At 37.8% G+C, this 25059-nt stretch overlaps 1 protein-coding gene across 1 annotated transcript in view; it reads right to left on the minus strand.

Annotated features, from left to right (window-relative positions):
* The window catches only part of MYOF (myoferlin), a 109827-nt gene that overhangs the window by 79228 nt on the left and 5540 nt on the right, over window positions 1-25059 (minus strand). Inside the window, exons 3-10 of the mRNA XM_015811292.1 lie at window positions 21546-21637; window positions 12060-12168; window positions 10457-10547; window positions 4441-4601; window positions 3029-3157; window positions 1177-1242; window positions 1036-1086; window positions 394-424 (exon numbers count right to left, since the gene is read on the minus strand). Of these exons, the coding sequence (XP_015666778.1) occupies window positions 394-424; window positions 1036-1086; window positions 1177-1242; window positions 3029-3157; window positions 4441-4601; window positions 10457-10547; window positions 12060-12168; window positions 21546-21637 (730 nt within the window). The remainder of the gene's footprint in view (window positions 1-393; window positions 425-1035; window positions 1087-1176; window positions 1243-3028; window positions 3158-4440; window positions 4602-10456; window positions 10548-12059; window positions 12169-21545; window positions 21638-25059) is intronic.

Consider the following 25059-nt stretch of genomic DNA (forward strand, 5'->3'; position numbering starts at 1 on the left):
CCTAGGGAATTTTAGCGGGGTTTTTTAGGGGATTTTTAAGGACAATTTTAATGATCGGCCTGTTTAAATATTTCTTTTTAATTCGGCTTTTAATTATTGTATTTGTATTGTAGTTTTTATGAGGCTGTTAGCCGCCCTGAGTCCCATGAGGAGAAGGGCGGGGTATAAATTAAATTAATAAATAAATTAATAAATAAATTTCAGCATAGATGGCCACCACAAAATTGTACATTGGTTCTCAGGCGGCCTGAGCCAAGGCAGCAGGGGCCATTCCCTCACTGTTTCCAAGATGGCTTCGCGGGCCACATGAAACCACTTCGTGGGCCGCATCCAGCACCCGGACCTTGTGTTTGACATGTCTGACCTAGGATATTTTGCCTGAAGATTACTTACCAGGCTCATCATAGACATAACCAACATCAATCTGTAATAGAAATATATTAATATTATTTTCATAGAGTTAATGATAGGGTAATCAAATACATATAATACACTACGTAAGTGGCTTTAAAGCTCATTTGCTTTCAGTCACAGATCTGAATGCCTCTTCTGTCACATACAGTACAGGATCTAAATTTAAATATGTGTAACTAAAGTATATTTACATTAAAAGTAAGCCATATTCAAACTAATGCTTTATGATGGCTACATAATCATTTGCCAAAACCAGTTAAAGATATTAATCTTCTCACATCAATATGCCTAATGCTGAAACCAGATTTTGCTTCTTGTTCTTAAATCCAATGGAGTATTTTCACATTAATTCAGGCAGAGATAATACTTTACAGTTATCAGAACTGGGTAAATAATTTCTAGGCGTAAGAAAAGAAAATGAAATAAAAATTTGAAGTCATTTTTCCATTTCTTTCATTTTAGACTGGCAAGAGGACACCTATTCACACATTTACATTTCCAAAATTTAAAAAAAGGAAAAAGATATTGCTTTTATAGGATATGTATTTTGGTTTTTTGTCTTTTAATTTCATGTTGAGTAAGGTCCAAATGAATTTATGGTGGAACATCAAGAATGCTTACCTTAAATTCCCCCATTAGACTATCAGAACGCAAAGAGTAAGAATCATAAACCTTTAAGGAAATGAAAGAAGTAGAATAAGTTATAACTTTAACTTAACAAAAAGTAAAACAATAATAAAGACAATCGTTCATTTGGCTTACCCGAATGCTTATGGTTTCATCAAAGAGCTCGGAAGGTGTCATATTGTGTATGTTGTAGAAAAACATCTGTTAAGAAAGGGAAACCGTTTTAGATTAAGTCTGCAGGAAAAACTTGGGGTGTAACATAGAGATGTTTGATGGTGACCCCCATTAAAACAAATGAAATTTCAGTATGTGGCTAAACTCTTGAATCCCACTGTGTAGGGGAAGAAGTGGCAGAACCTGGGGGCGGAGTTAAAAGGGGGATCAGTCAAGAATCTTTATATTACTACAAGCAGACTAAGTCCAATCCCCCTTGAATTCTATTGGCTCTTACCTAACTCAAGCAGGTACTAAGAATAGTCCTGTGCATAGGCATGAGTAGCAATAAATCAGTTTAACTGGACCTTCATGTATGAACCTGATCTTTCAGCCCTAACCCACTGATTGTATTTATCTCATATTTATCTCGCCCACCCTTGCAGAAATTCATGGAAATATAAAGAACATATCTGGATGGAACTGGACTGAAGATAGTTGATTCAAGATATCCCACAGGGAGGTTGAGGAATATTCTTCTGTAGAAGTCCTAATTATTCGATTAAACATTTTTGCCAAGTACCCTGCTGCATATGAATATTCATAGGCAGACACACTATGTGAGTGGGGGATAATACAGAGTGGATGACCACATGTATGTGGAAACTTTCTGTTTTCCCTGTGTGGGGATGCATGCTTAGGGAGGATGCCTCAGTTATGTTAAGTCATATTGAGTTTACAATTTTTAATGTTTGTTATCTCAACTTGACTAGAAACTTTGCAATTAGTGTCTGGCAATTCCAGCACCAGAAGCTCTGTAAAGATGTTGAATAGCTACTGTACAGTGGCCCTGGAGTCTCAGATAATCTACTCAATGTACACACTGTAATAAGCAGCAAGAATAACCTTGAGGAAGAGGCAGAAAAAAGAGGCAGAAAAATCACAGCCAAGGAAATGGTCAGATAAGGGAAATCTGAGTTAGGAATGGAATTTGACAAAGCATTTTAGACCTGACCCTCTCTACTTCTCTACAGAATAAAGGCAGGGAGTGAGGAGACACGCTGAGTTGCAAGAATCTGACACTTATGATAAAAGCAGTTTCAGCATACATGACTTTGAGGTTCAAGTTTTGTCTATCTTTAAGGGCTGATAGAAACATATTGGTTCATGAGGATATTGTGCATAAATGACAACTTTGAACCAGCATAAATTCTTTCACTTTTCTTCATATGATTTCAAGTCAGTTATCACAGTAGACTGCAATTCGCAGTTTAGAAGGTGGATTTTGATAAACTCGTGTACCTGAATTAATTGGTGGAAATGCAGTATATTCCACCATTAGCTGCCTTTCTTTAAGTCATGTGTTTATTACTTAGACTTAATCATACTTATTTACAGTAGATATTTACACCTCATTAACCTTAGCTGATCAAAAAAGCTTAGTAGGATAAGAACTTCTTTGTATTTTGATAGAAGTCCATCAGGAACTATAGAACGGACTAGAAAAATATTTCTAAAGGGGGGAACATCAACCATTTCTGTACTATTGCTAAGAGGAAGAAACCTATGTGGACCTGAAGGAGACTTTACTAATCATACTTAACTAAAAAAACACCAATTTCACAAGATTTACTTCCAAATTGGCATTCCAAAGGTTATCTGCATGTAAATACCATTTTCATAAAAAATATAGTAGCTAAACGTATAAAGTACACAGTAGTTTTGTTGTAAATTTTCAGCTGAAAAGAAGCATCTGCAATAAGGATATATCTTTCAGTTAGAAAGGAAAAATGCATTTGAAGAATGAGACTGGTAAAATATATATTATACTTACCTCATCGAAATAGGGATTGTTTCCTCTTTTAATTCTTGTTCTGTGAGTCTGGCCACAAACATGTACTTTTACAACTGGCTTTATGTTATTCCCGGACAACTGACGGCCTTCAATGACCCTAACACGAATCTGGTAACAAGTAATACAATGACATTTATTAGATGAGTGATATTTTCTATTAATTGGCTGTTATCAATTGAATGTGCTTTGAGTGCTTTCTTGTTAAAATAAATTTAATGGAGTTGTCAGTTATTGAATTATAATGAACAAAATTATGTCTCATTAGTTCCAAATAATACACAGAGCCCAATATGAAGAGCTCATCCAAGGAATTTATGTTCATGAGGAACCTGATCATGGTATATCTGGAATATCTCTGGGCATAAAAGGAGAAGGGTGGCTATCCCTGCAGTTATGAAGGGCTAGGTGCACATCAGAATCTATCATGCACTAGCGCCATCAAATCTTAATTAAGCCGCAGGATACTCTCAAAGCAGAATAGTATGATAAATAATATGAAGAGAGCATTAGAAAAATTAATATGAGAGTGATCAAATCTACCATGGCTGCAATTTGGAAATAGGCAAGCCTCTTCTGGAGCACACCTATTATGAGAACGTCCATTATGTGTTTTAAAAAAATCCAAGTTTCCCCACAGAATTAAAGAAATGCCCTCTGCTCTAATTTATGATGAATATTTAGAGTGGCCTTCTACAACATACTGCCTTCTAATGTATATATTCTCCAAGTTGTACTTTTAACGTGTTAAGAGAAGGAAATTCATTCAGACATGAAATTTTTCTAAATACAACCGTATTTTCAGTACCCTTGAATTTTTAATTTAATAATAACAAAGTAATTTACAGCCACTAGATAATTTGTGAATTTCAATAAATCTCATTATCTAAAATAAATATTTTATGCATTGAGATACAATTTTCTTAGAAGGGATCTGCAGGATTCTCCAGACTGTCAAAGGGGTCTATATCACAAAAGGGTTAAAAATCTCTGATTTAGAGAGTAATACTTCGGTGTTTTTCATAATTAGCATAGTAGATACTATTAAGTTACTTGGAATGTAACAACTATTCCCAGTCTTTATTCTTAAGTTCACAGATTTATTTATACACTCCTTTGTTGTTATGAACTGGAGCCAAAAACATTACACCAGGGTAAAGAACCTTCCAAGATTTAAATAACAGCTTCTGGAAGAGATTTCTAAATAGAAAATAAATATGTTGCCCAAACTATACTAACCACAATGCAAGCCTATGCCTTATATGTAGAAGTAAGTTTCATGTAAGAATACACACTTCATTGTTTTCAGCGGGGTTTATTCTTGGATAAATTATTAAGATTAGGATTAGTGTATTACTAATATAGAGAAGTGACAAAATTCATTATTTTACAACCTGGAAATCTTGAGGTTTATTAGAAAGGATCCTGCGATTTTTCTTTCCTTTGGTAATATGCCGAGCCAGCTGAACTTCACGAGAACCGCTTGGACCACCTTGGGGGAGAACTCCAGTTCCACCATCAGGCATACCCTCATCACCACCATCTTCTTCACCATCTACCCAACAATTTTAAATGTTACTATCCTTGAAATCAAAGTAAGAAAAACTCAAGAGTAAATCAATCTGACAGATCCCAGCACTAATATGGATCTCTGAAAGTACTATCTCCAGGACAGAATAAGTGAGACAGAAAAGTCTTGAAATGGAGCCGGCTTAAAAAATGGAGGTTTGCAAAGGATCGCATCTGCTTACAGAATAGTATGAGGTTGCCACAAGGTTGTCTCTGTAGGAAAGCTAAGCCTTGCATTGGCTGGGAGGCTCTCTCAGAAGCTATAAAAAAAGGTAAGGTGGGTGCTGCTGAAACTTAAAGCTGGCTGGCAATAGGCAGAGTCCTGCAAATCCCTGAGTGGCTGCAGGGGAAGCAGACCCAAGGCCTGTAGGGTCTCAGTGAGGCTGGTTGGGTGGGGGAGATAGGTTGGGGCACTGCAAAGTCCCTGCAGTTAATCATTAGGGCAAATGACCATGAGGGTGCTGCAGTGACCATAACTTTGAAACCGGTTCATAAGCAGCTTTTGGAGCAGTCCATCATAACTTCAAATAATCGCTATAGCTTATCCAGAAGCTTATATCCAAGATAAATAAGCTGGCAGGGGAATTTGGGGAGTTGAAGTCCACACATCATAAAGTTCCATAGGTTGAGAAACATTGGCTTAGATGGTTTTCATGGGAAGTTTTGGATTGGGAAAATAATGAAAAACCACTTCTCAGCTGAACTTACTAAAGGCAGTTTTAGGCTTCCTCAGCAGATAGCTGGAGACAAGACGAAGGGAACATCATGAGGACATGTCCCTCAAAAAGTAGAGGTGCATAATTTGAAAATTAATATTTTAAAATGTTTCATGGGAATGTCTTTAGATTTTGTTTTTAAATTGTGGCTTATTACCCCACATAGGATGGCTGTGGAGAATGGTAGCCAAACAGATCTGGACTCCAGAAAGTATCAAGTTTGGGAAGGATATATAACAATGATCCAAGCAGCACAATCTGATCCTTGAAGCATTTAAAGTGCTGTTAAGTGGAATTCAGCAATTTAGATATTACAGAAACCCAAAGCAGTTGGACATTAAATAATGTCAAAGGTAATCGTAAGAAAGCACCAAACCCAAAGCATAAACAATCTATCTACTACTAAAACTCATGTGTCTGTTTGTTTATAATCTTCAGTTGGACAAAACGGTGCATCATAGGGCAACAACGTGTCTCAAATGGGCTAAATTACAGAATGCTTTAAAATTTGAAACCCTGACTCCCATGGGATTGAAATTTGGCAAATCTGTGGTTGCTTCATTGCTGCCACATAATCACCTGATCATTTCCAATGGTCCCTGACAACTTCCCAAAACTCAAGAAGGTTGCTGGCAGAAACTGTAAACCAGTGGTTCTCAACCTTTTTAATGCCGCGACCCCCAACCGGTCGTAAGTCGAGGACTAAACCGGTTGTAAGTCGAGGACTAAACCGGTCGTAAGTCGAGGACTACCCAACCGGTCGTAAGTCGAGGACTACCCAACCGGTCGTAAGTCGAGGACTTTCTCTGCCCGGGAGCGCCGCGCATGCGTGGTTCCGCCCCCTGCGCTGGCCGAGGCGTAGCTGGCAAGCGGCAGAGACGGAGCAGACCGACCACCAGCTGGCCCAGCCCAAGGGAGGTAAGGCACCCGCCGGAAAAGGGGAAAAAAATGGCGGACAGCCTTGCTTGGCGACCCCCGTGAAATAGTCGATCGACCCCAAATGGGGTCACGACCCATAGGTTGAGAACCGCTGCTGTAAACTCAGTTGTGATTGCCCACGCTCCCTTCCAGCTTCCCATAGGTAAAGCCACACCCTTCCTGACACTCACTTTATCCCTATACACCTTCCCCTCAGGACACCTATTATTTTTTTTACGTCAGTGGGGAAGCTGGCAGGAAGCCTAAACTTGGTGTGGCAGAAAGAAGGGAAGGAGGGAAGGGAGAAAGGAAAATTCTAATGCTCCCTGTTAGCTTCTCACAAGGAAACTTAATGAGGAAGCCGACAGGAAATTGGAAATCACTTGCACTTTTTTTTTGTCTGCCTGTGGCCGTTCTGTTTCTCTGTTTGGAAAAAGAAATATCTCTAATAATGACCCATCAGATCACAGGTTATCTAATACATTATAGAACCGTGGTGGCAAACTTGTGGCACAAATGCCACAGGTGGCACGCAGAGCCCTCTCTGTGGGCACGAACGCTGTCGCCCCAGTCCTAGGCCTTCAGCTGGGTTTTATAAAACCTTTTTGCTTTAGGCCTCCGCCACTGTGTGCAAAAAAAAAAAAGGTTCAATCAATCAATTTCAACTTCTTGCGGGAAAAAAAAGATCTTGTAAAGTTGGAATTGATTGATTGAACTTTTTAGTCCCACCCAATCTGCCGTTACCACCTCAGCCATGCCCACCCAATGGGCCACGCCCACCCAATGGGCCACACCCACTCAGCACCCGATGATACATAAGTGGGTTTTCGGTTGCAGTTTGGGCACTTGGTCTCTAAAAGGTTCGCCATCACTGTTATAGAACAATACAGAATGCTCAACAAAAGTTACATCACACACAAAAATTAAATAGGGTTACTGTCTAGGTTGCAAAAATCTGGTCAACCATCAGTCCTCAAGAAAGAATGAGAGTTTTCTCTCTCTGTGCTGCCATCTAGCAATAATTTGGATTATTACAAACTCTATATGAGAGCTGTTACCCCTCCAGTTACATAGGATTCATGGTTGAAAGAAACAATTCTGTTATGTGCTGCAGTTTGGTTATCAAATTTGCTGCTTTAAGAACTGGGTGGGGAAAGAAACAATGCCAGCCACTTTCACCTCACATCTCTATAAATCAGGTTTAGGCCTGAAGCTCCTTGTTTCAGCTGTAACTCACCAAAATAATTGCTACTATGATTTAAAGCCTCTCCCAAAACTATGGTTTTTTATGTTATGAAAACCATTTTATTAGTTTATAGAGAGCTTGCTGAATAGTCAATACATACTATCTTAATTCCTAGATGAGAAAACAAAACTTTGTAAATAGAAAAATATACTTTAAAGGGAGAGCGCTACCTTTCCCCAAGGTACAAAAAACTAGTTTTTCCAGTTGGTGTCACCTTTAAACTTAAAATTGTATTGTAAAAAAATAAGCTGGCTCTAGTTTTTAACTAAAATCAGGAAGTAAAGGAAGCAATTTATTCTTTTAACCAAAATCACAATAATAGCAATGCAAAATCTCAGTGGTGGGCTAGAAAGAAGAGATTTATTACTGAATGACATATATTTCTACAGTACAATAATATTATACAAATCTGTATTTGGCGCCTGAAGTGGCATTTTTTAAAGAACAATTTTATTTTTAACTATTTGTGTGGGACTATATAAAGCTCTTAGAATAACAACTTGTCTCCTGTTATCTTTATAAGCAAATTTTCTTTTTTCTAATAATTTGATTTTTGTCCAATGGGGAATCTGAAAATAATTTTTTTTTTTTAGAGAAGCTGATTTTGAAATGTAGAATATTACTCCTACTTATCCACTTCAATGTTATAACACTAGGTGACATCAGAGGAATAATTTTATTTGAAATCTTTTATTTGGGCAATACAGGTCCTATTAAGGCATTACAATAGATCAATGTTACAATTTTACTCCTTGTGGTAGGGTGTGGCAGTTGCATATTGCAAATGCTAATGTGAAACATATGATTTCAGTTTCAATTCCGTTTTGAAGGCTGTTATATATCCTGAGGAATGAATACATACACACACACTGCTATATATTGTAACAAGACTGGCGAGTAATACTCTTCTATAGCTTTAAGTGAAGGATAACTATTACTAGATTGCTTTATAGCATTTCCCTCCCATTCAGTATCACTTAACAGATACACAATTTATCATTCACTTTCCTTAGCATGTGTGGTGCAGGGATAGCAACTATATATGTTATCCAGGGCAATCTAGTAATAGTCGTCTTTCACTTAAAGCTGTAGGAAGGGTATCATTCGCCAGCCTTGTTACTTTAGCAGAACTGGGATCGGCATTCAGGGTTGTGGAATTTATGCCAATCCATAGACTGAATATAACATGCTAGCAAAGCTGTTTGGCTGTATATATAGGACAGAGGTAGGCAACCTTGGCTCTTTTATGACTCGTGGACTTCAACTCCCAGAATTCCTGAGCCAGGCACAGAAGTCTGAGGAATTCTGGGAGCTGAAGTCCACGAGTCATAAAAGAGCCAAGGTTGCCTATCCCTGATCTAGGACTACCCAACTTTGAGAGACCCAGTTTGGTATAGTGGTTAAAGCATCAAACTTGAAACTGGGAGACCATGAATTCCAGTTCTGCCTTAGGCACAAAGCCAGCTGGGTGACCTTCAGCCAGTTGCTTTCTCTCAGCCCTAGGAAGGAGGCAGTGGCAAAGCCACTTCTGGAAAACCTTACCAAGAAAACTGCAGGGACTTGTCCAGGCAGTCGCCAGCAGTCAAAAACTGACTTGAAGGCACATACACACATATGTGATCTTGAACACACTTACTCATTTGAGAAATCATGCCCAGAGGTGGGGCTGCAGAAAATTAAACCGTGAGGTTTGTTAAACTCTGTTCATCTATATTCTCTTTATGCTGTACAATAACGGATTTCTGACAGCCCTCCAGCCAACCATGTTGTCAGCAATCAGAAGGGTGATACAGTCATGCTGAAGGTGGTTAGGCATTCAAAATATGAATCTACAGTACCTGAGGAAATGGGAGTTTGGAAATCACAGATTCTAGTCTGCCCTAAATGTACACTAAAAGGCTTGTGATTCAGCAGATTTTGGTGATTAACAGAAAGAGTCATACTTTTTGCAACTTATCAAAATCGAGGCTATTTTAATTCCCCATGACATTGCTCTTTACTTTTCCTTGGACCCTTGCTGTTGCAAATAATAAACCTCATGCTTTTATTAATTACTAGTAGGTCTGGCTTCAGCCGAATTTGGGCTAGATTTCAGAAGGATGCTATAACGAGAATAACATTCCCAACATGTAGGAAGATAGACTTTAGCTGAATATCAGGAAAAGCTTCCTAACAGCGTTTCAGCAATGAAGCAATTTACAAAGAAAGATTATGAGTTGCTTTTTAGAAATCAGACCAGTGTTTCTCAACCTTGGCAAGATTAAAACTTATCCTGTTAGTTGGAGAATTCTGGCCTCACTGCCAGAATTAGTGAGAAACACTAAACCAGACGATTAAACTTGAGGCCCTAAAGATTCCTTTCCCATTCTATCTCTGTGTCACACATTTATTCTGTCTATCATGGCTTTGTGTAGCTGACAATTTACAATACACAATAGTAAAAATAACATTCAGGATTGCACACACTGTAGAATCTACAGTATGGTTAATTGTCGCATAGCCATCATTCCCCCTTCCATCTCATATTCCATAGTGTCATTGAGGGTATTTGTTTCCCATTATGTTTAAACTTGGAAAAATTCTGGTTAAATTTAAGGTTTGAACAACCCAACTTCAAACCATTACTTCTTTAATTATAATTAAAGCCAAACCGAATTTCCCTTTCCTTGAGTTCAGCTGTAGTAGAGATCTCAAGTTATTTTAAAACCAGAGGGTCCTTGATGCTTTCTGATTTTAGTTGTTTTCTTGCAATTTCATTACCCAAATTAGATAGCATTATCAGTGCTGTTTTAAAAACAAAAGCTGTTTTTGATCTTCTCATAGCACTGCCAAAGGAGAGGGAGAGAAAAAGTAGAAAGCTCCTCTATATAATACTAAAATGCAGGCAGCTAATATCTTGGGACACCTTATGGCTTATCTTTGTTTTTGGAAGGATGAATGGGAATAGTGATTGTAGCATACCTTCAGTGCTCTCTGGGTTAGTTCCCCCTGGGTCATTTGGATTTGGAGGCCCAGCTGGTGGCTCATAGCCTACCACCAAATCAATTGTTGCCTAAATTAAAAGAAAAAAGAATTTACAAACGCTTCACTGAATGTATACAAGAGGGTTCTATGGACCTGCAGGCCACCGGTGTTGTTTCTATAACAGATTCTCTAAATTTTACAAACTATTTTGTACTTACAGTATAGTCCACGGGTTGGCAACCCGTGGCTCTGGAGCCGCATGTGGCTCTTTGAGCCTTCTCCTGTGGCTCCCAGCGTCCTCTGCCATTTGCAGAGAGAGAGACAGAGACAGAGAGAAGCACTTGCACTTCCCTTCTCTGTCTCTCTCTGTCTCTCTGTCTCTGTGTGTGTGTGTGTGTGTGTAAAAAAGAGAGTGGCCTCACGCTGTTCTCTGATGAGCTGATGAGCTTATTGGGTGGCGCTCCTGCCTTGGCTGTGTCTCTGCAGGAAGCAGAAAGGGCAGGAGAGCCAGCCCAATAAGAATGTGTGTCAGCTTGTTGGAGAACAGCGTGAAGCCAGCTTGTCAGGTGAGCAGAAGATCAGAGAGAGGGAGAGAGGGGGGGAGAGGGAGAGAGGAAAGAGAGAGAGAGAGAAAGAGAGAGAGGGAGAGAGAGAGAGAGAAAGAGAGGGAGAGAGAGAGAAAAAGAGAGAGAGGGAGAGAGAGAGAGAGAGAGAGAGAGAGAGAGAGAGAGGGAGAGGAGAGAGAGAGGAAAAAAAAGAGAGAGAGAACTCATGCACAGCACCCTCTATTTCTTTTTAATTAAACTCCGGCGCATGCACACGTGAGTTTTGCGGCTCCCAGTGTTTTCTTTTCTGTGGGAAATGGGTCCAAGTGGCTCTTTGAGTGTTTATGGTTGCCGACCCCTGGTATAGTCCTTGATTTACAACCATTCATTTGGTGACCATTCAAAGTTACAACGGCACTGAAGAAAGTGATTTATAACTGGATTTCCCACTTATGGCAGTCACAGCATCCCCATGGTCACATGATCAGAATTTGTGTGCTTAGCAAGTGGCATGTATTTACAATGGTTGCAATGCAGCAAGGTCCTGTGATCACCATTTGTGACCTTCCCAGCCAATGTCAAACAAGAAAAGTCAACGAGGAAAGCCAGATTCACTTAATAACTGTGACAAAAAAGGTCCTACAATCAAACATGCCTTACTTAACTTCTTTGCTTAGCCACAAAAATTCTGTTTCCAATTGTGGTCATAAGTTGAGGACTATTTGTATGAGCAAATTTGGGCTCACCAATTCTTTGTCTCTTTAACATTAATATTAGGGATTTAGTATTTAAATGCATTGCAATGTGGGCTGTATTTCAGAAGAATGCTATAGTGGCTGAAGCAGTATATTAGAATAACTAAAAACCGATGTATAGATATTTGCTTTTTAACATGTATATTTTTGCTTTAACATAAATACACTCATTAATAATCATCTTGCCAATTCTGATCTTTCCCTCTCAGCCATTGCAGCTGTGCATGTACTTCTGAAAAGTTCCCCATGTTTTCGAAACATTTCATCCAGCTAAATAATAAAAATAAAGAGGACACTTACTCCAGTTTCTAGCCCCTTTTCATTTAACAGGGGAACGAGCTTGTATGGAAGAGATCTACTTTGCGTGCCTACTAGTTCCTTGAGTGCTACTGATGCCGTGCCAATTAGCCTGCAAAAAAAGAGGGAAATCTGTTATCAAGAGGACACTTATGGTATTATAGGAAAAACAATGCTTTCCTTTGAACAGCTGCCATTTAGGCCTGAAATTCAGAAAATCACCACTGATCGCGAATATTGCTCAGATTTGCTACATTATACAAAGCTGTCATGGGATCCCCTTTTGCGACCTTCTGACCAGCAAAGCCAAGGGGGAAGACAGATTCACTGAGCAGCCATGTTACTAACTTAACAACTGCAGTGATTCATTTAACAATTCTGGTAAGAAAGGTCACAAAATGGAGCAAAACTCTTGCTTAGCAACAGAAATTTATATTTAGCAAAGTGATAAAAGAGAATATTCAGATTTCAAGAGGGAACTTTCTCTGCATTCATATACAGATTGTCCTTGACCTACAACAGTTCATTTAGTGACCATTTGAAGTTACAACCACACTGAAAAAAGTGACTTATATGACCATTTTTCTCACTTATGACCGTTGCAGAATCCCCATGATCATGTACATAATCAAAATTTGGATGCTTGGCAATTGGTTCATATTTATGATGGTTATAGTGTCCTGGGGTCATGTGATCAGCATTTGCAACCTTTTGACAAGTGAAGTCAGTCGGAAACCACTCAACCGTGCTACTAATTTAACAACTGCAGTGATTCACCTAATAAATGTGTCGCTTAGCAACAGAAATTTTGGGCTCAATTGTTGTCGTAAGTTGAGAACTACCTGTAGAAGTCCAAGGAGAATGAGTCTAATGTGCCTTTCAGCTTAGCATTCCGGGGAAAATATTCTAACTTTCTTACATGAGAAAATCAAGTATTTTGTTGAATATATAGGTCAGCCACAAGTTTAATTATTTCCCTCCCAAACAAAAGCTGGATAAATAACTAGAAATGATGAGGGAAGTCATGTGTACAGAGTTAGATCAGCAATGAATTCATATAGCAAAGTATAGGTGACTTAAGATTTAGCATATAAAATTAACCTAGAGAAAAACAATTTTAAAACATTTTTTGGATGGATAATCATGGATGAGTTAAATATTTGGCTGTCCTACATCACCCAACCATGCTAACCATTCATTGCCAGTTATGAGTTCATAGCAAGGTCTTGGTCACATCCTGCCATCATATCAACAAGAGATTTGTTCTTCATTTTCTTTGGAGAACAGGGAGACGTGTACTATTATTCAAAATAATTATGGTAATTGGCTCTGTAATTTTCTGCAGATCAGCAACTGATATAATAGTTAACAAAAATGTTATCTGAAGTGATTGACAAGGACCTTACAGTATGTGCTTTGTTTTTTTGTTGGGTGTTATTTGCCTAATTCATGATTTATATTTAGAATAGGGATGTGAACCCAGCCAACTGTGGCTTTGTCAATCCTTGGTTAATCAAACTATAGTTTCCATTTACCATATATAGAAAGTGACTTAGGTAGCATTTAACTTACAATAACTATGACCTGTTTATACCTCTACCCACATTTTCCCTTCTGTTTCTCTGAGTCAAATTATAGATTTAGTTCCCAAACTGCGTAAAATTATAATATGGTTTATATAATTTATGTGTGGATATGAATTGCCATTACGATTAGTTATCCAATAATGTTAACTGTAATGTCTAAGTTTCTCATTCAGGGCAGGGACATATCTACTGCTAACAGAAATGCATGCTAATATATATATTATATATATTAAACTGTTAAATGATACTTCTGAAGGAAGTATCACAAAATGTAATAGTATTTCCTTTTTTTCATTTCTTTCACTTTTAAGCAAAATGATTGCAGAAAGGATTACTTCAAACCATTTCAAGTAAACCAGTATTAATTATGAAAGAAAAAAAGTTTTCATTCTCCAAAATATTTATTTGAGGCACAGAATGCAAGAAATATCCAACTAAAGATGTTTTAGACTATCCACTTGTTTTGGCACTGTAGCCACGGTAGTGCATCATGCTAAGCTTTGGTTTCTTTAACTATGATTTATTGTCTTAGTCTTGATAATTTTAAGATTGGTGTACTTTAATTCCCAGAGTTCCCCAGTCAGCATGCTGGACAATAGTTGAACTTCATCCATCTTAGTTACCGAGGTTAAGAAACATTGATTTACTAAAATACACTGCAGTAGATTGGATTTGCAGTAGTGCATACATTAAGCCAAAATTAAGCAAACCATATTATGAGCTTTCTGTTATGCATAAACCCAGCTAGTATGCATAATTGCTATGGCAATGGGAACAAAGCCAATAGAAGTTTTTTTCAGACCACAGATTTACAGATTTACACTGCCTTGTCTCACTCGCAGCATACCAGGAAAGAAAGTCTTTAATAAGAAGTATTTATGTCTAAAAATCAATTTCTCTTCTCATTCTAAGTGATAACCTTTAATTTCTGCATAATTCCCATTTCGGAAGCTAATTGAGTCTCCTACCAGTCTGTTTATGGTATAACTTTCCATGCTTTCCATTATGTCACATCCTGGTTTTCTTCTACTGCGATGCTGAGGTGCGTCCAAAATCTTGTTATTTCAGCAGGGAGAAGGTGACACTTGGCATGAAGTATACAGTGGTGCCACTTACAAGTAAAAAACAAATCTTGTATTGTTTCAAAATAGTTTGCAATCCATGAAAATAAGGCCACAAGAGACTTAGCCAGTGCTCTAGAAACGGCCAGTTGGCATTATGCAGAATTCTGCAGAAAACAACTATTCCAATAGAAGAGAATATGTATAGCTCAGGGTTGAAAAGTGGAATTTCTGGTAATCTCTGAGCTTGCCGAAGTTTCATTATCCAACTAGATAACTTCATCACTGCAAGGGTCTGGAATCCATCCTCATCTCCATAATCAGAGTAAAAGACTGTTGTGCAAACTTTCTTGCAGCAATGGCAATTACTTTAATTTTAATTATCCATACTCTGTACCCTGCCTAGAATTGCAGAATACAGAATAACAGAGCTAGAAGGGACCTTGGAGGTCTTCTAGTTCATGTTTTGGACTATCCAAGCAGGAAACCCTATACCAGATAAATGGCTGTCCAATTTCTTCTTAAAAACCTCCAGTGCTGGAGCATCCAAAACTTCTAAAGGTAAATCTTGCAATTATTATGGAGTCAATATAAGAATAAAAATGCATGTGATGAGAGCTGCATAATAGTTAACAGAATTTATCTGCAAATCTATGTTCTATGGTCTTTTTTAAAAATGAAAGATTGGGCAGCTGCTATTTCCCCTTCTATTTCCAATGCCAAACCATTCAATGTCTGGAAAAAAAAAGGGGGAAACTTATTTCACTCCCTACCTATGAAATAAGATCTTTTTATATAAACTTTGGTTTGATTTATTTCCTGTAGCATGACAATGTACAGTATTCTAAAATATACAGTAGCAGCACATAATTTTCCAGAGTTATATTTTTTAAATATTTTAAATATTTTTTAAAAAGCTTGAATAAATTTAGAGCCATCAAAGAATAAGTTAGCATATAACAGAAAACAGATGTCTTTACTTTTCTATTTTCCTTACAAGGGAAAATCCAGCTATGCAATTTGTCACGTGGACTAGTGGTTCTGCTCATACTGTGGTTACGTTTATACCATCAACCTAGGATTGTTAACACTACTTTTCCAAATTACCTAAAGCTTAGTAATAACAATTGTCCATTCAGTCGGGTTTGATCTTAATGTAGGATAAGACTTCTACAAGTTAAAGCAAGTTAGCTTGCAAAAATCTTATCCCACGGAAAACAAAAATAGAGGCAGCATTTTTCTCAGCTTTATATGACAACACAGACATGCCAGAACAATGAATAGTTTGCTGGCAACGCTAAGTTGCAAAAAAAACCAGTTACCAAACTCAAACACTAAGAAAAACTGGAGAAACAGAAATGAAAATCCATTTTTCTTCCCGTGAAAGGAATATCTTCTAGTTTAATCAACATTTGGTTCCTAACAAATAAAAATTCATTACACTATTTACATTCAGGGGACAAAATTTGCCAAAAAGTTGTCCTGTGCAATGTTTTCTATGCAAAGCCTATCAAAAGTCATTTACTTACAGTGGCCAGAAGCAGTGCTTTTTTTCTATAAAAAAAAAAAAAGGTGCCGGAACTCACACATGTCATACAACCGGCCTTGCCTACCCTACAAGGTTCCATCCCAAAAAGGTGCCGGAACTCCGTTCTGGGCATTCTATGAGAAAAAAAGCCCTGGCCAGAAGTAAAACAAGCCCAAAAGTGATAAGCAAAAGGAATTTCAGCAGGTATATCCTGCTTATCACCTGGCCACCCCACATGAAAGTCATTTAAACAAGAAAGGGACTTGTTTAGGATAACGTTTTCAGTAAATTATGACTACAGATAACAAGTATGACAGGGACTTTGACAGACCGGGAAAGGAGAACTTTCCTTTTGTATTTTTTTCACTAAAAGGAACTTTATTCTGATTGAAACTACCATAAACGTGCTGCTACTTAGATATTTAATTGTGTAGTTCCTAAAATTATCAGACACTGCAGTGGTTGCTAAAATAAAATATTGTAAGTAAATCAACAAACATTTGAGAGAAGACTTATAAACATCCATACTATGTAATTTATAAACTCAAGGTACAAATTCAGCCACAGTACTAGTCTTGTATATTCTTAATCAACAGGTGATTTAATAATAGTTTCCAGTTGGAGCTGTTATTGTGCAATTTTCTTCCTTCATTCTCTAAACCTTGGGCGGGGGTGGGGGGGAGGGGAGAATGCATTAGAGTTCTCCACTTGTATCTCTTCTCCGTTTATTAAAGACAGAAGCAATGCACAAAGAGCCATCTATCTGAAAGCGTGATTAGTCAGATCATAACTAAAAGGTGATTCAGGCTTCAATTCTGAACCACAGTCACTGTGAATAAGCTCTTTTTAATCCCAATTGTTGAACTTCAGTAGAGCATGGCCTTATAAAATTGTGTGTGGTAAGAAAAAAAAAAAAGGAAATACTTTTGAGAGAAGTATTTTGCTGCTTCTTCCCACTGCACTAAAGCAGATACGGGAATAATAAGAATCAATAAATAAGATTGAGAAGTACTTTTCCATACCTAATTACTGGGAAGGAACAGCACAAAATGTGTACTGTATTCTTGCCCTGCTTATAGGTTTTCTGGAAGTACCTGATTCAGCACTGTTGGAAGATGACAGAATTGATGAATGGACCTATGGGCCTAGTAGGATATTTAGTTCTGTTTTCACACTACATATTAGGTACACAACCACAAGAAATGTATTTCCAGTCATCCAGTGTTGCTGGCTATAAATCTGCTCCCTACTATCAAATACAATATCTATTCAATTATTGTACATACCGGTTATTTACTTATTATCTGAATGAATCTGGGTCTGTTCTTCTACACAGCAGGGCAGTTATGTTAACTGCTTTTAACTCTCAAGCAATCTGGCACATAAACACTTTGAGAGCAGTCAGAAATACTGGTGGTAATTGATAAATTTTATGCCAGCCATTACTCTGCTCGTTACAACAGTTTAACATACTGGTCAAAAAGTTTATTCCCATATTTTGAAAACATTCACTTGTTCCTAGAATAATGGGTCTTTCCCACCTCTGATCAGTTGGCAACCCTGTTGTAACTATTGCTCTGTTCTCAAGAGGATTTGTTTATTCATTCATTATTTGAACTGGGCATGAAAGCCAACTCCCCAGCCATAAAGAACAGAGCCAATATTTATAGTGATCAGCGCTGGACTATTATGCAAAATGTAAATAAAAACACAGCTGATACCTGAAAATACATCACAAGCCTGTTCAGACACACCATTTGAGATGAAAACCAGAAACATCTGAAATCGTAGTTTGGAATGCTAGACTAAGCCTGTTTGGGAGTTCAAATAAGAAGATATCTTTCTTGTGATCTAAAGAACATTCCTCCATATTTTACTCAATGAAATAATTTCAAAACAGCATATGCCCCAGGCTTCCATTACATTACAGTACATTCTGAGTACAACTTCCAAAATGTATTTTTGTAGCTTCTGATTTTAAATTGTCAAAAGAAATTGTAGCTACTAAATCTAGCCTGCAACACTCAGGACAACCAGCAGATAACAACAAACAGTTATAGAAAAACTACTACTTGTTTTGCAGCCCAGATAAGGTAGCATTAAATAAATTGTACCAGAACTAAAGGCAATAATGTGTGCAATGTGTTTTATACAGTATCAGTGACTCCCAACCTTTTGGGCACCAGAGACGGGTTCTGTGGAGAGTTTTTCTGTGGACCAGAGGGGGCGTGTTTTGTGTGTTGCCTGCACCCTCGGATGAGGCTTTGTTTGTTTGCGCATCCTGGTTTCTGGCATGCCAAGGCCTGGTGCAGGTCCATGGACCAGGGGTTGGGGACCCTTGTTTTATATCACTTAGGCTTAACTCTGAAACTGATGCATCTCCTAATGCTATTAGGTCTTGTTTGGTTTGTCTGAAACTACTGCTGGTCTGCACACCTTCTGGATGTTCTATTTACTTCCTGATGGTAATTCCTGCTTCATCTTTGCTCCTAGCTCCTGGGTTGAAGTAAGCTATTACTCTTACACACACATTCTTCAGCATCTTGCTGTTGGAGCTTGTTTCTTTAAGTATGCATTGTTCAGAATTTATCTTCTCATAATTAATGCTCCCTCTCCAATTCAGCTCCTACCTACAGCATCAAACAACCATGATAACACCTGCTTGGGAAACTTCTTATTGGAAAGTTATCAACACCAACATGAATTCATTTCAGCTTCAACTCTCAGATATTTTTTAAATGGAAGATTGTCAGGAAACCTTTAGAAGATTTAAATTGGACTCCTGTGAGATCCACAGGTAGGTTTGGTTTATGATGTTGCAGATTGTGTTCACATCTCTGTGCACTCCAATACATCTTTCCCTAGAATCAGATCTGAAGCACTCCACAGCACTATAGTTAAATGCTTTAATTTACTTTTTTCTTTTGATTGACTTCCCCTTGTTTCTGCCCAAGAACGGCTTATCTTTATTAGCAAACCACCAGATTAACACATACAAATATACCTAATAAAAAATAAGGAGATGGAGGAAACACCAAGCTTTTTTTTTTATTTGGGAAAGGGTATTGGAATTTTTGTTACTGTAAAACAGGTGGAAATCAAAGGACAGAAGACTGGATAACATTTGTGTACTCTTCCACTGCTTTGTTGGATAGGCTGAGGAAACAGGGTGACTATGGACTGGAAGTGCACTTGGAAGTTGGCAGAAGTGAATCTGATCATTGGTCAATATCAAATTCTGTTGTGAAAGACTGGAGGGTGGTGATGGAAATGCTGTTAGATTGGAACTTTATTTAAGGAAGTCAGAGGAACATCCTCTTTTTTCTTCTCCCCTTCCATTAGACTACCACAAATGCATCTTCAAAAAGATCTTCTTGAACAATATGGAATAAAACTTTAGGGATGAGAGGAGCAGACAAAAAATCTTAACTGGAAGTGTCCAAACCATTAATTCATTTCATTCTATCCCTTAGGCTAAAATTATCATCTTTTAAATCTTTATATAACCTCCTACACCCTGCTGTCCTTACTATAGATGTTCTGAGCAGACATATGTAGGATACTACTGTCTCTAATAGCAAAATATTTAAATATTTTAAACATATTCAATTAGTGATCTTCACCTCTAATCTTAGATGTTACATTTTACTAACTATATGAGAAGTCTCTTTCCCATTCAGAAAAAAAGTATTTTATAATTTAGTTCTACAACAAAAAAGTTAAATAAAACATGCTTATAACATGCCATAGAGGAAGTCACCATAAGAAAAATGGAAAAGTGCTTGCAGGAAATGGTTCCTTAAATAAACATTGAACTGTTAACTTTGAATCAATCTTTAGGAGCAAATTTTTTACATATGAATCACAATATAAACTTTGCAAGATGTTGAGTTAGACTTCTACATTCTTGGAGTTCTAAGACAGAATTCAACCAGCTGGAGAAACCTCAGTTCTGTCTGCCTGTGATCCTTAGATTGCTTGGATCCCACTGACGTTTCTACACAAGGCATGCCTTTCTCTATTTTAAGTAAAACTCTGACAAATCTTAATGTACTGTAAATCAGTTATAAACAATCTCATTAGACTATTCTCTTTACTTGTTTAACCAAAACAGAGAATTTAAAAGCAGCATTCCAAAAATCAAATCAATCATTTGGTCCCTGCAACATGAAAAACACCTCATAATATGTCTGCAGTGCTGACACAAATATTACTAAAGACATTTTTAGAGCATAGCAGTTTCTCATCTTTTGGTTCTTTTTGGCAATACTCTTCTAAGTCAAATGTATAGGAGCCCTGATGGTGCGGTGGTTACAATGCAGGCTAACTCTACCCACAGTCTGGAGTTCGATCCTGACGGGCTCAAGATTGAGTCAGCCTTCCAAATAGATAGCTAATGCTATCTGTCTCATCTCTTATAAGAAATATTGACGACAGTAACTAGGATCAAAATTTCCACTGTTAAGTGAGGAGGTCATAAAGTGTAATATCACCTGACCACATTGCTTATCAACAGCCAATGTCCTCATTGCACAGTAATTACGTGAGGATCATAGATTATTAGGTGAGAACCTCAATTAATTGCAACTTGCAACTTCCTGCCAGCTTGCAACAAGCAAGCCAGCAGGGAAAGCCAGCAGGATGTCACAAGCCCCGGAAGGCTCGCAAGGAGGCCAGCAAGTGAGTGAGTTCTATGGAGTGCAGTTGGATGGTGTGGATGCTGTGTTGCTGTGCAAGTGCTGGTGGGCAGATAGTCCATAAGGCAGATAGTCCATAAGGCAGGAAGGCAGGTGGCTGCTGCAGACCAATGTGCATGTCCCTGAGGTGGGTACTCTGGAGGATGGGATGGCACACAGGAAGTTGGGGGAGTGGCAGTAACTTAGAGGAGTGACCTAACCCTAACCCTTCCCTGCTGACTTTTGCATTGATTTTGCTGATGGGAAAGTGGCAGAGAAGGTTGCAAATGGTGATAACAAGACCATAGGACTCTGCAACCATTATAAGTACAAAGCCAATTGCCAAGCGCCCAGATTATAATCACAGGATTGTGGGAGGGGGTGATGGATGGAACTTTGAGCATTGGCCATAAGTACAGCTCATTCAGAGCCATTGTAACTGAATGGTCTCTGAACACTGTTAACTAAGGAATATCTTTCCTTTACTCATAAAGGAAAAAAGCATATAATAGCATAACTGAATTTTTAAAAACTTTACGAAATAAATAAACGGCATTGCAAAAGTAGTACGTTTAGTTTAAAATAATGAAATGTTTGTTGAGAAATAAATGCATTAAAATTTAAAAAAAATAACCTACTTGTTCTGCCCTATAGTCTCAAAATCTTTCACAATTATCTGCAGGGATGATGAAATATCCAGTGGTAATCCTTTCAAATCAAATTCAAGAATCTGTGTGAAAACAATTGAAGCAGTTATTAAAACTGACCAAACCCAGAACTGAACATATACAAGTAAGAAATCAAAATGTTTCAAGAATAAATATTTTAAATATTTTTTTTTAATTCAGTATCACGTGAGGATGAATTTTTAACATTTGTTGGGCTAAGATACAAATATCATCTATCAATTTACAGCTACAATATCTCTTTTAATAACATTAACAAATGTTAATGTTATTAGCCAGCAGACCAGACCAGCAGCATTTTCAGCTTCTCAGACACCAAAAGTACTTTAACAAGAACTAGTTAAATCTTTTAAAACTAAAAAACCCCTATTAATTTCTATAAATATTTATTATCAACAAATGAGTTTGATATTGAGAGAGCAAGAGAAGAGTGGAATAAAGAATTAGAGTTTCCTATATTGTCTAGACAAAGGGAAAGTGTCTTAATTTCTACACCTAGTCAATTGGCCTAACTAACCTATAATTTATAATTTATAACTAAAATTAATATTTAGAAATTATTGGACTCCATTATGTTTGTATAGAAAAGATTATCTTGAGGACAATATTTTGTTGATGCAATGCTTCTTTAAAACACCTGTTTTTACAACGTCCTCAATATAATTTAACCCCCCCCCAAAAAAATTGTTGCTAAGCAAGGCAATTGTTAAGTGAGTTGTGCCCAATTTTACAACCTTTTTTCCATGGTCATTAATCAAATCATTGCAGTTGTTAAGTGAATAAGGCGGTCATTAAGCAAATCAGGCTTCCCCCACTGACTTTGCTTGCCGGAAGCCAGGTGAGAAGATTACAAGTGGTGATCACATGACCCCAGGACAGTGCATAAGTGCATGCCAGTTGCCAAGCATCTGAATTTCGATCATGTGACCATGGGGATGCTGCAACAGTCGTAAGTGTGAAAACTGGTCACAAATCACTTTTTTTCAGTGCTATTTTAACTTAGAACTGTCACTAAATGAATGGTGTTAAATTGAGGATTACCTTTAATCTAAAAATAAAAAACTGAACATGCGTGGAATATTGTTTTTTAAATCAACTGAGAAACAAGTGTGTTATTGATGGGGAGTGATGGGTTTTTTGGTTGCTCTTCTTCCTAATATTTTAGGATTACTGTAGACAAACAGTTGTGATATTTGGAATGGATAAGCAGAAAGGAAAAAACATTAGATATATTTCACAAGTGAAGTTGTGCAGCAAAGAACCCGCCCCCCTCCTACTTGCAACGCTATTTCACCCATCACCTAGCTATGTTGCCTCCCTTTCATCCAGCCATTCGAGTTTAGGATTAGGGCTAGAGTTTGTTTAAGATGTGAGATAGTATAAAACACTATCTTGACACACGCTGTGTTTTTTTGCAGCCCCGATCCCACACCCAGCAAACTTTAGCAAGGTATGATTTTCCACTGTATTCTGGAGGGGAAGCGAATTCCAATTTTGGGAAAATGTTAGGGACAGAAAAAACAATCCACTCACATTACCCCGTCCCCGAAATCCAAACTAAATGAAACAGCCACCCAAACCATGGCAATTGGAGGCCTGCAGACCTTGGCTGTCTCAAGTCATAAAAACCCCAGGTGAAAAATTGCCTGCTTCTGCTCAACACACATGCAATATTTACCCATTTCAATGGGTGTGAATGATTCCCATTGGTTGGTTTGCTTGATTCCCAGAAGGTGTAACTGTGGAACTGTGGAACTGGTGCAGATGTCGAAATAGTAATTTGTATGGGAATGGAAATGTTGCCTATCTAAGCATTCTTAAGTATTCAAGTGCTCTGGTCTGACTAGCCTAGATTAACATTTATCAAAAGCAGAGCCCTGACGAGGATATGCATAAATAAATCACAAGAAAGACGAAGGAAGATATTAACCCAGACTGTCCCTTTATTTTTAACTGGCATTTGCTTAGAATGATGACAATAAGCTTGAAGTTAGACTGTTCAATTTTAATACTAACTCCTGCCTTATTAATAAAAAATATATGTTATGACACCTTCAAGTTGAACTTAATTCCTGGTCGATGCAGCTCTCTTGAGAAGAATACAGGAATTCTTTGATTTGTTTGGGATTTTTTTTCTGCTTAGCCAACAGTCTAGGAGTCACCTGGTGATTTCTCACCTCCATCATAACTTCCAAATCCGATGCGTCTTTGAATTGACTGTGCAAATTTGTTTTGCTTTTCACAATTCAGTTTAATAACCACTGGAATTAGGTGAGGGGGAATTTATCTCCCATGTATAGAAAAACCTCAGAAACAGGTATCTCAGTTAGGAAGAAGTCCCTCCACTGGTATCACTGGGGGCTTCCAGCTCATCAGTGTTGGCTACCTGGAACTTCTCAGTCTTAGAACAAGGCCTCCATGTGATCCTGGCCAAGACATGAAGAATGACCAAATTCTTAACAATTAATCTTAATGGAAAGGATATACAAGCTATTGAATGATATGATAATAAACCAATTATATTAGAAGGTTATAGATAACCTGTTGTAATTAAGGGCTCTGCTTAGCATTTGTGGGAGAACAGAGCTGAAGGTCACAAAAAAGGATAGAAACATACTATGCACTTTGGCATGGAAGCTTTTGGGGTTTTCTTTATAGCTGGCATAGGCAGGTAGTCCTCAACATATGACCATAATAGACTCTGCGCATCACAGAACATAAGTTGCAGCAGCTGTAAAATAGGTCACCCATGTAATCAACCCAATTTTATGATTTTTTTTTGTGGTGGTCATTAAGCAAACCATTGGTTTACTGTGGGCTGTGGGAATCAGAGCTTTGGAACTAGGTCAAAAGCACCCCTGGTAGGTCCATCAAACTGTTGATAAGCAACTGGTCATAAATTGAGGACTACCTGTAATTATTTCAAAGCTTACTCCACAATTTAATATGCTTCTTCCTAAAAGTGGCTGTTCCTTTTCACTAAACATAGCCAGAGGGACCTTCAAGAACCATCAGAAAAGGCTCTTAGGAGCTGCATTTTGCAACCAGTTTTATACTTATCAGAGTACCTCCAAAACTATCACTAAAGTTCACCATCCCCAATGACCAGAAGACCCCAAAATACTATTATGTGATTTGACACCTCCACTACAGTCCTGAAGTCTGAAAAATAATTAACTCTTCAAATATGGTCCTTGACTGTAAAAAGACTGCCTCCATGGGCATCCACAGGGAGACCAATGGAGAGCGCAAAGGATGACATGTGCTTAATGAGGTATTATGCAAATGCAGTAAATTACATCAAATATTGGGATCTAAGTACATAATAGTGGCATTTGCATAATCATATCATTACACATAAACCATCATTTTGTAGCCTCTGGTCTGCTGCAGACGCTGCTAGCCACTAATTACTACCTTGGCAAGACAGGAAGAAATTCTACTTCTGAACAGAGCAGAAACGTAC

This window comes from Protobothrops mucrosquamatus, unplaced genomic scaffold, assembly GCF_001527695.2.
Source record: "Protobothrops mucrosquamatus isolate PMUCROS unplaced genomic scaffold, P.Mucros_1.0 scaffold36, whole genome shotgun sequence".
Taxonomy (NCBI): Eukaryota; Metazoa; Chordata; class Lepidosauria; order Squamata; family Viperidae; genus Protobothrops; species Protobothrops mucrosquamatus.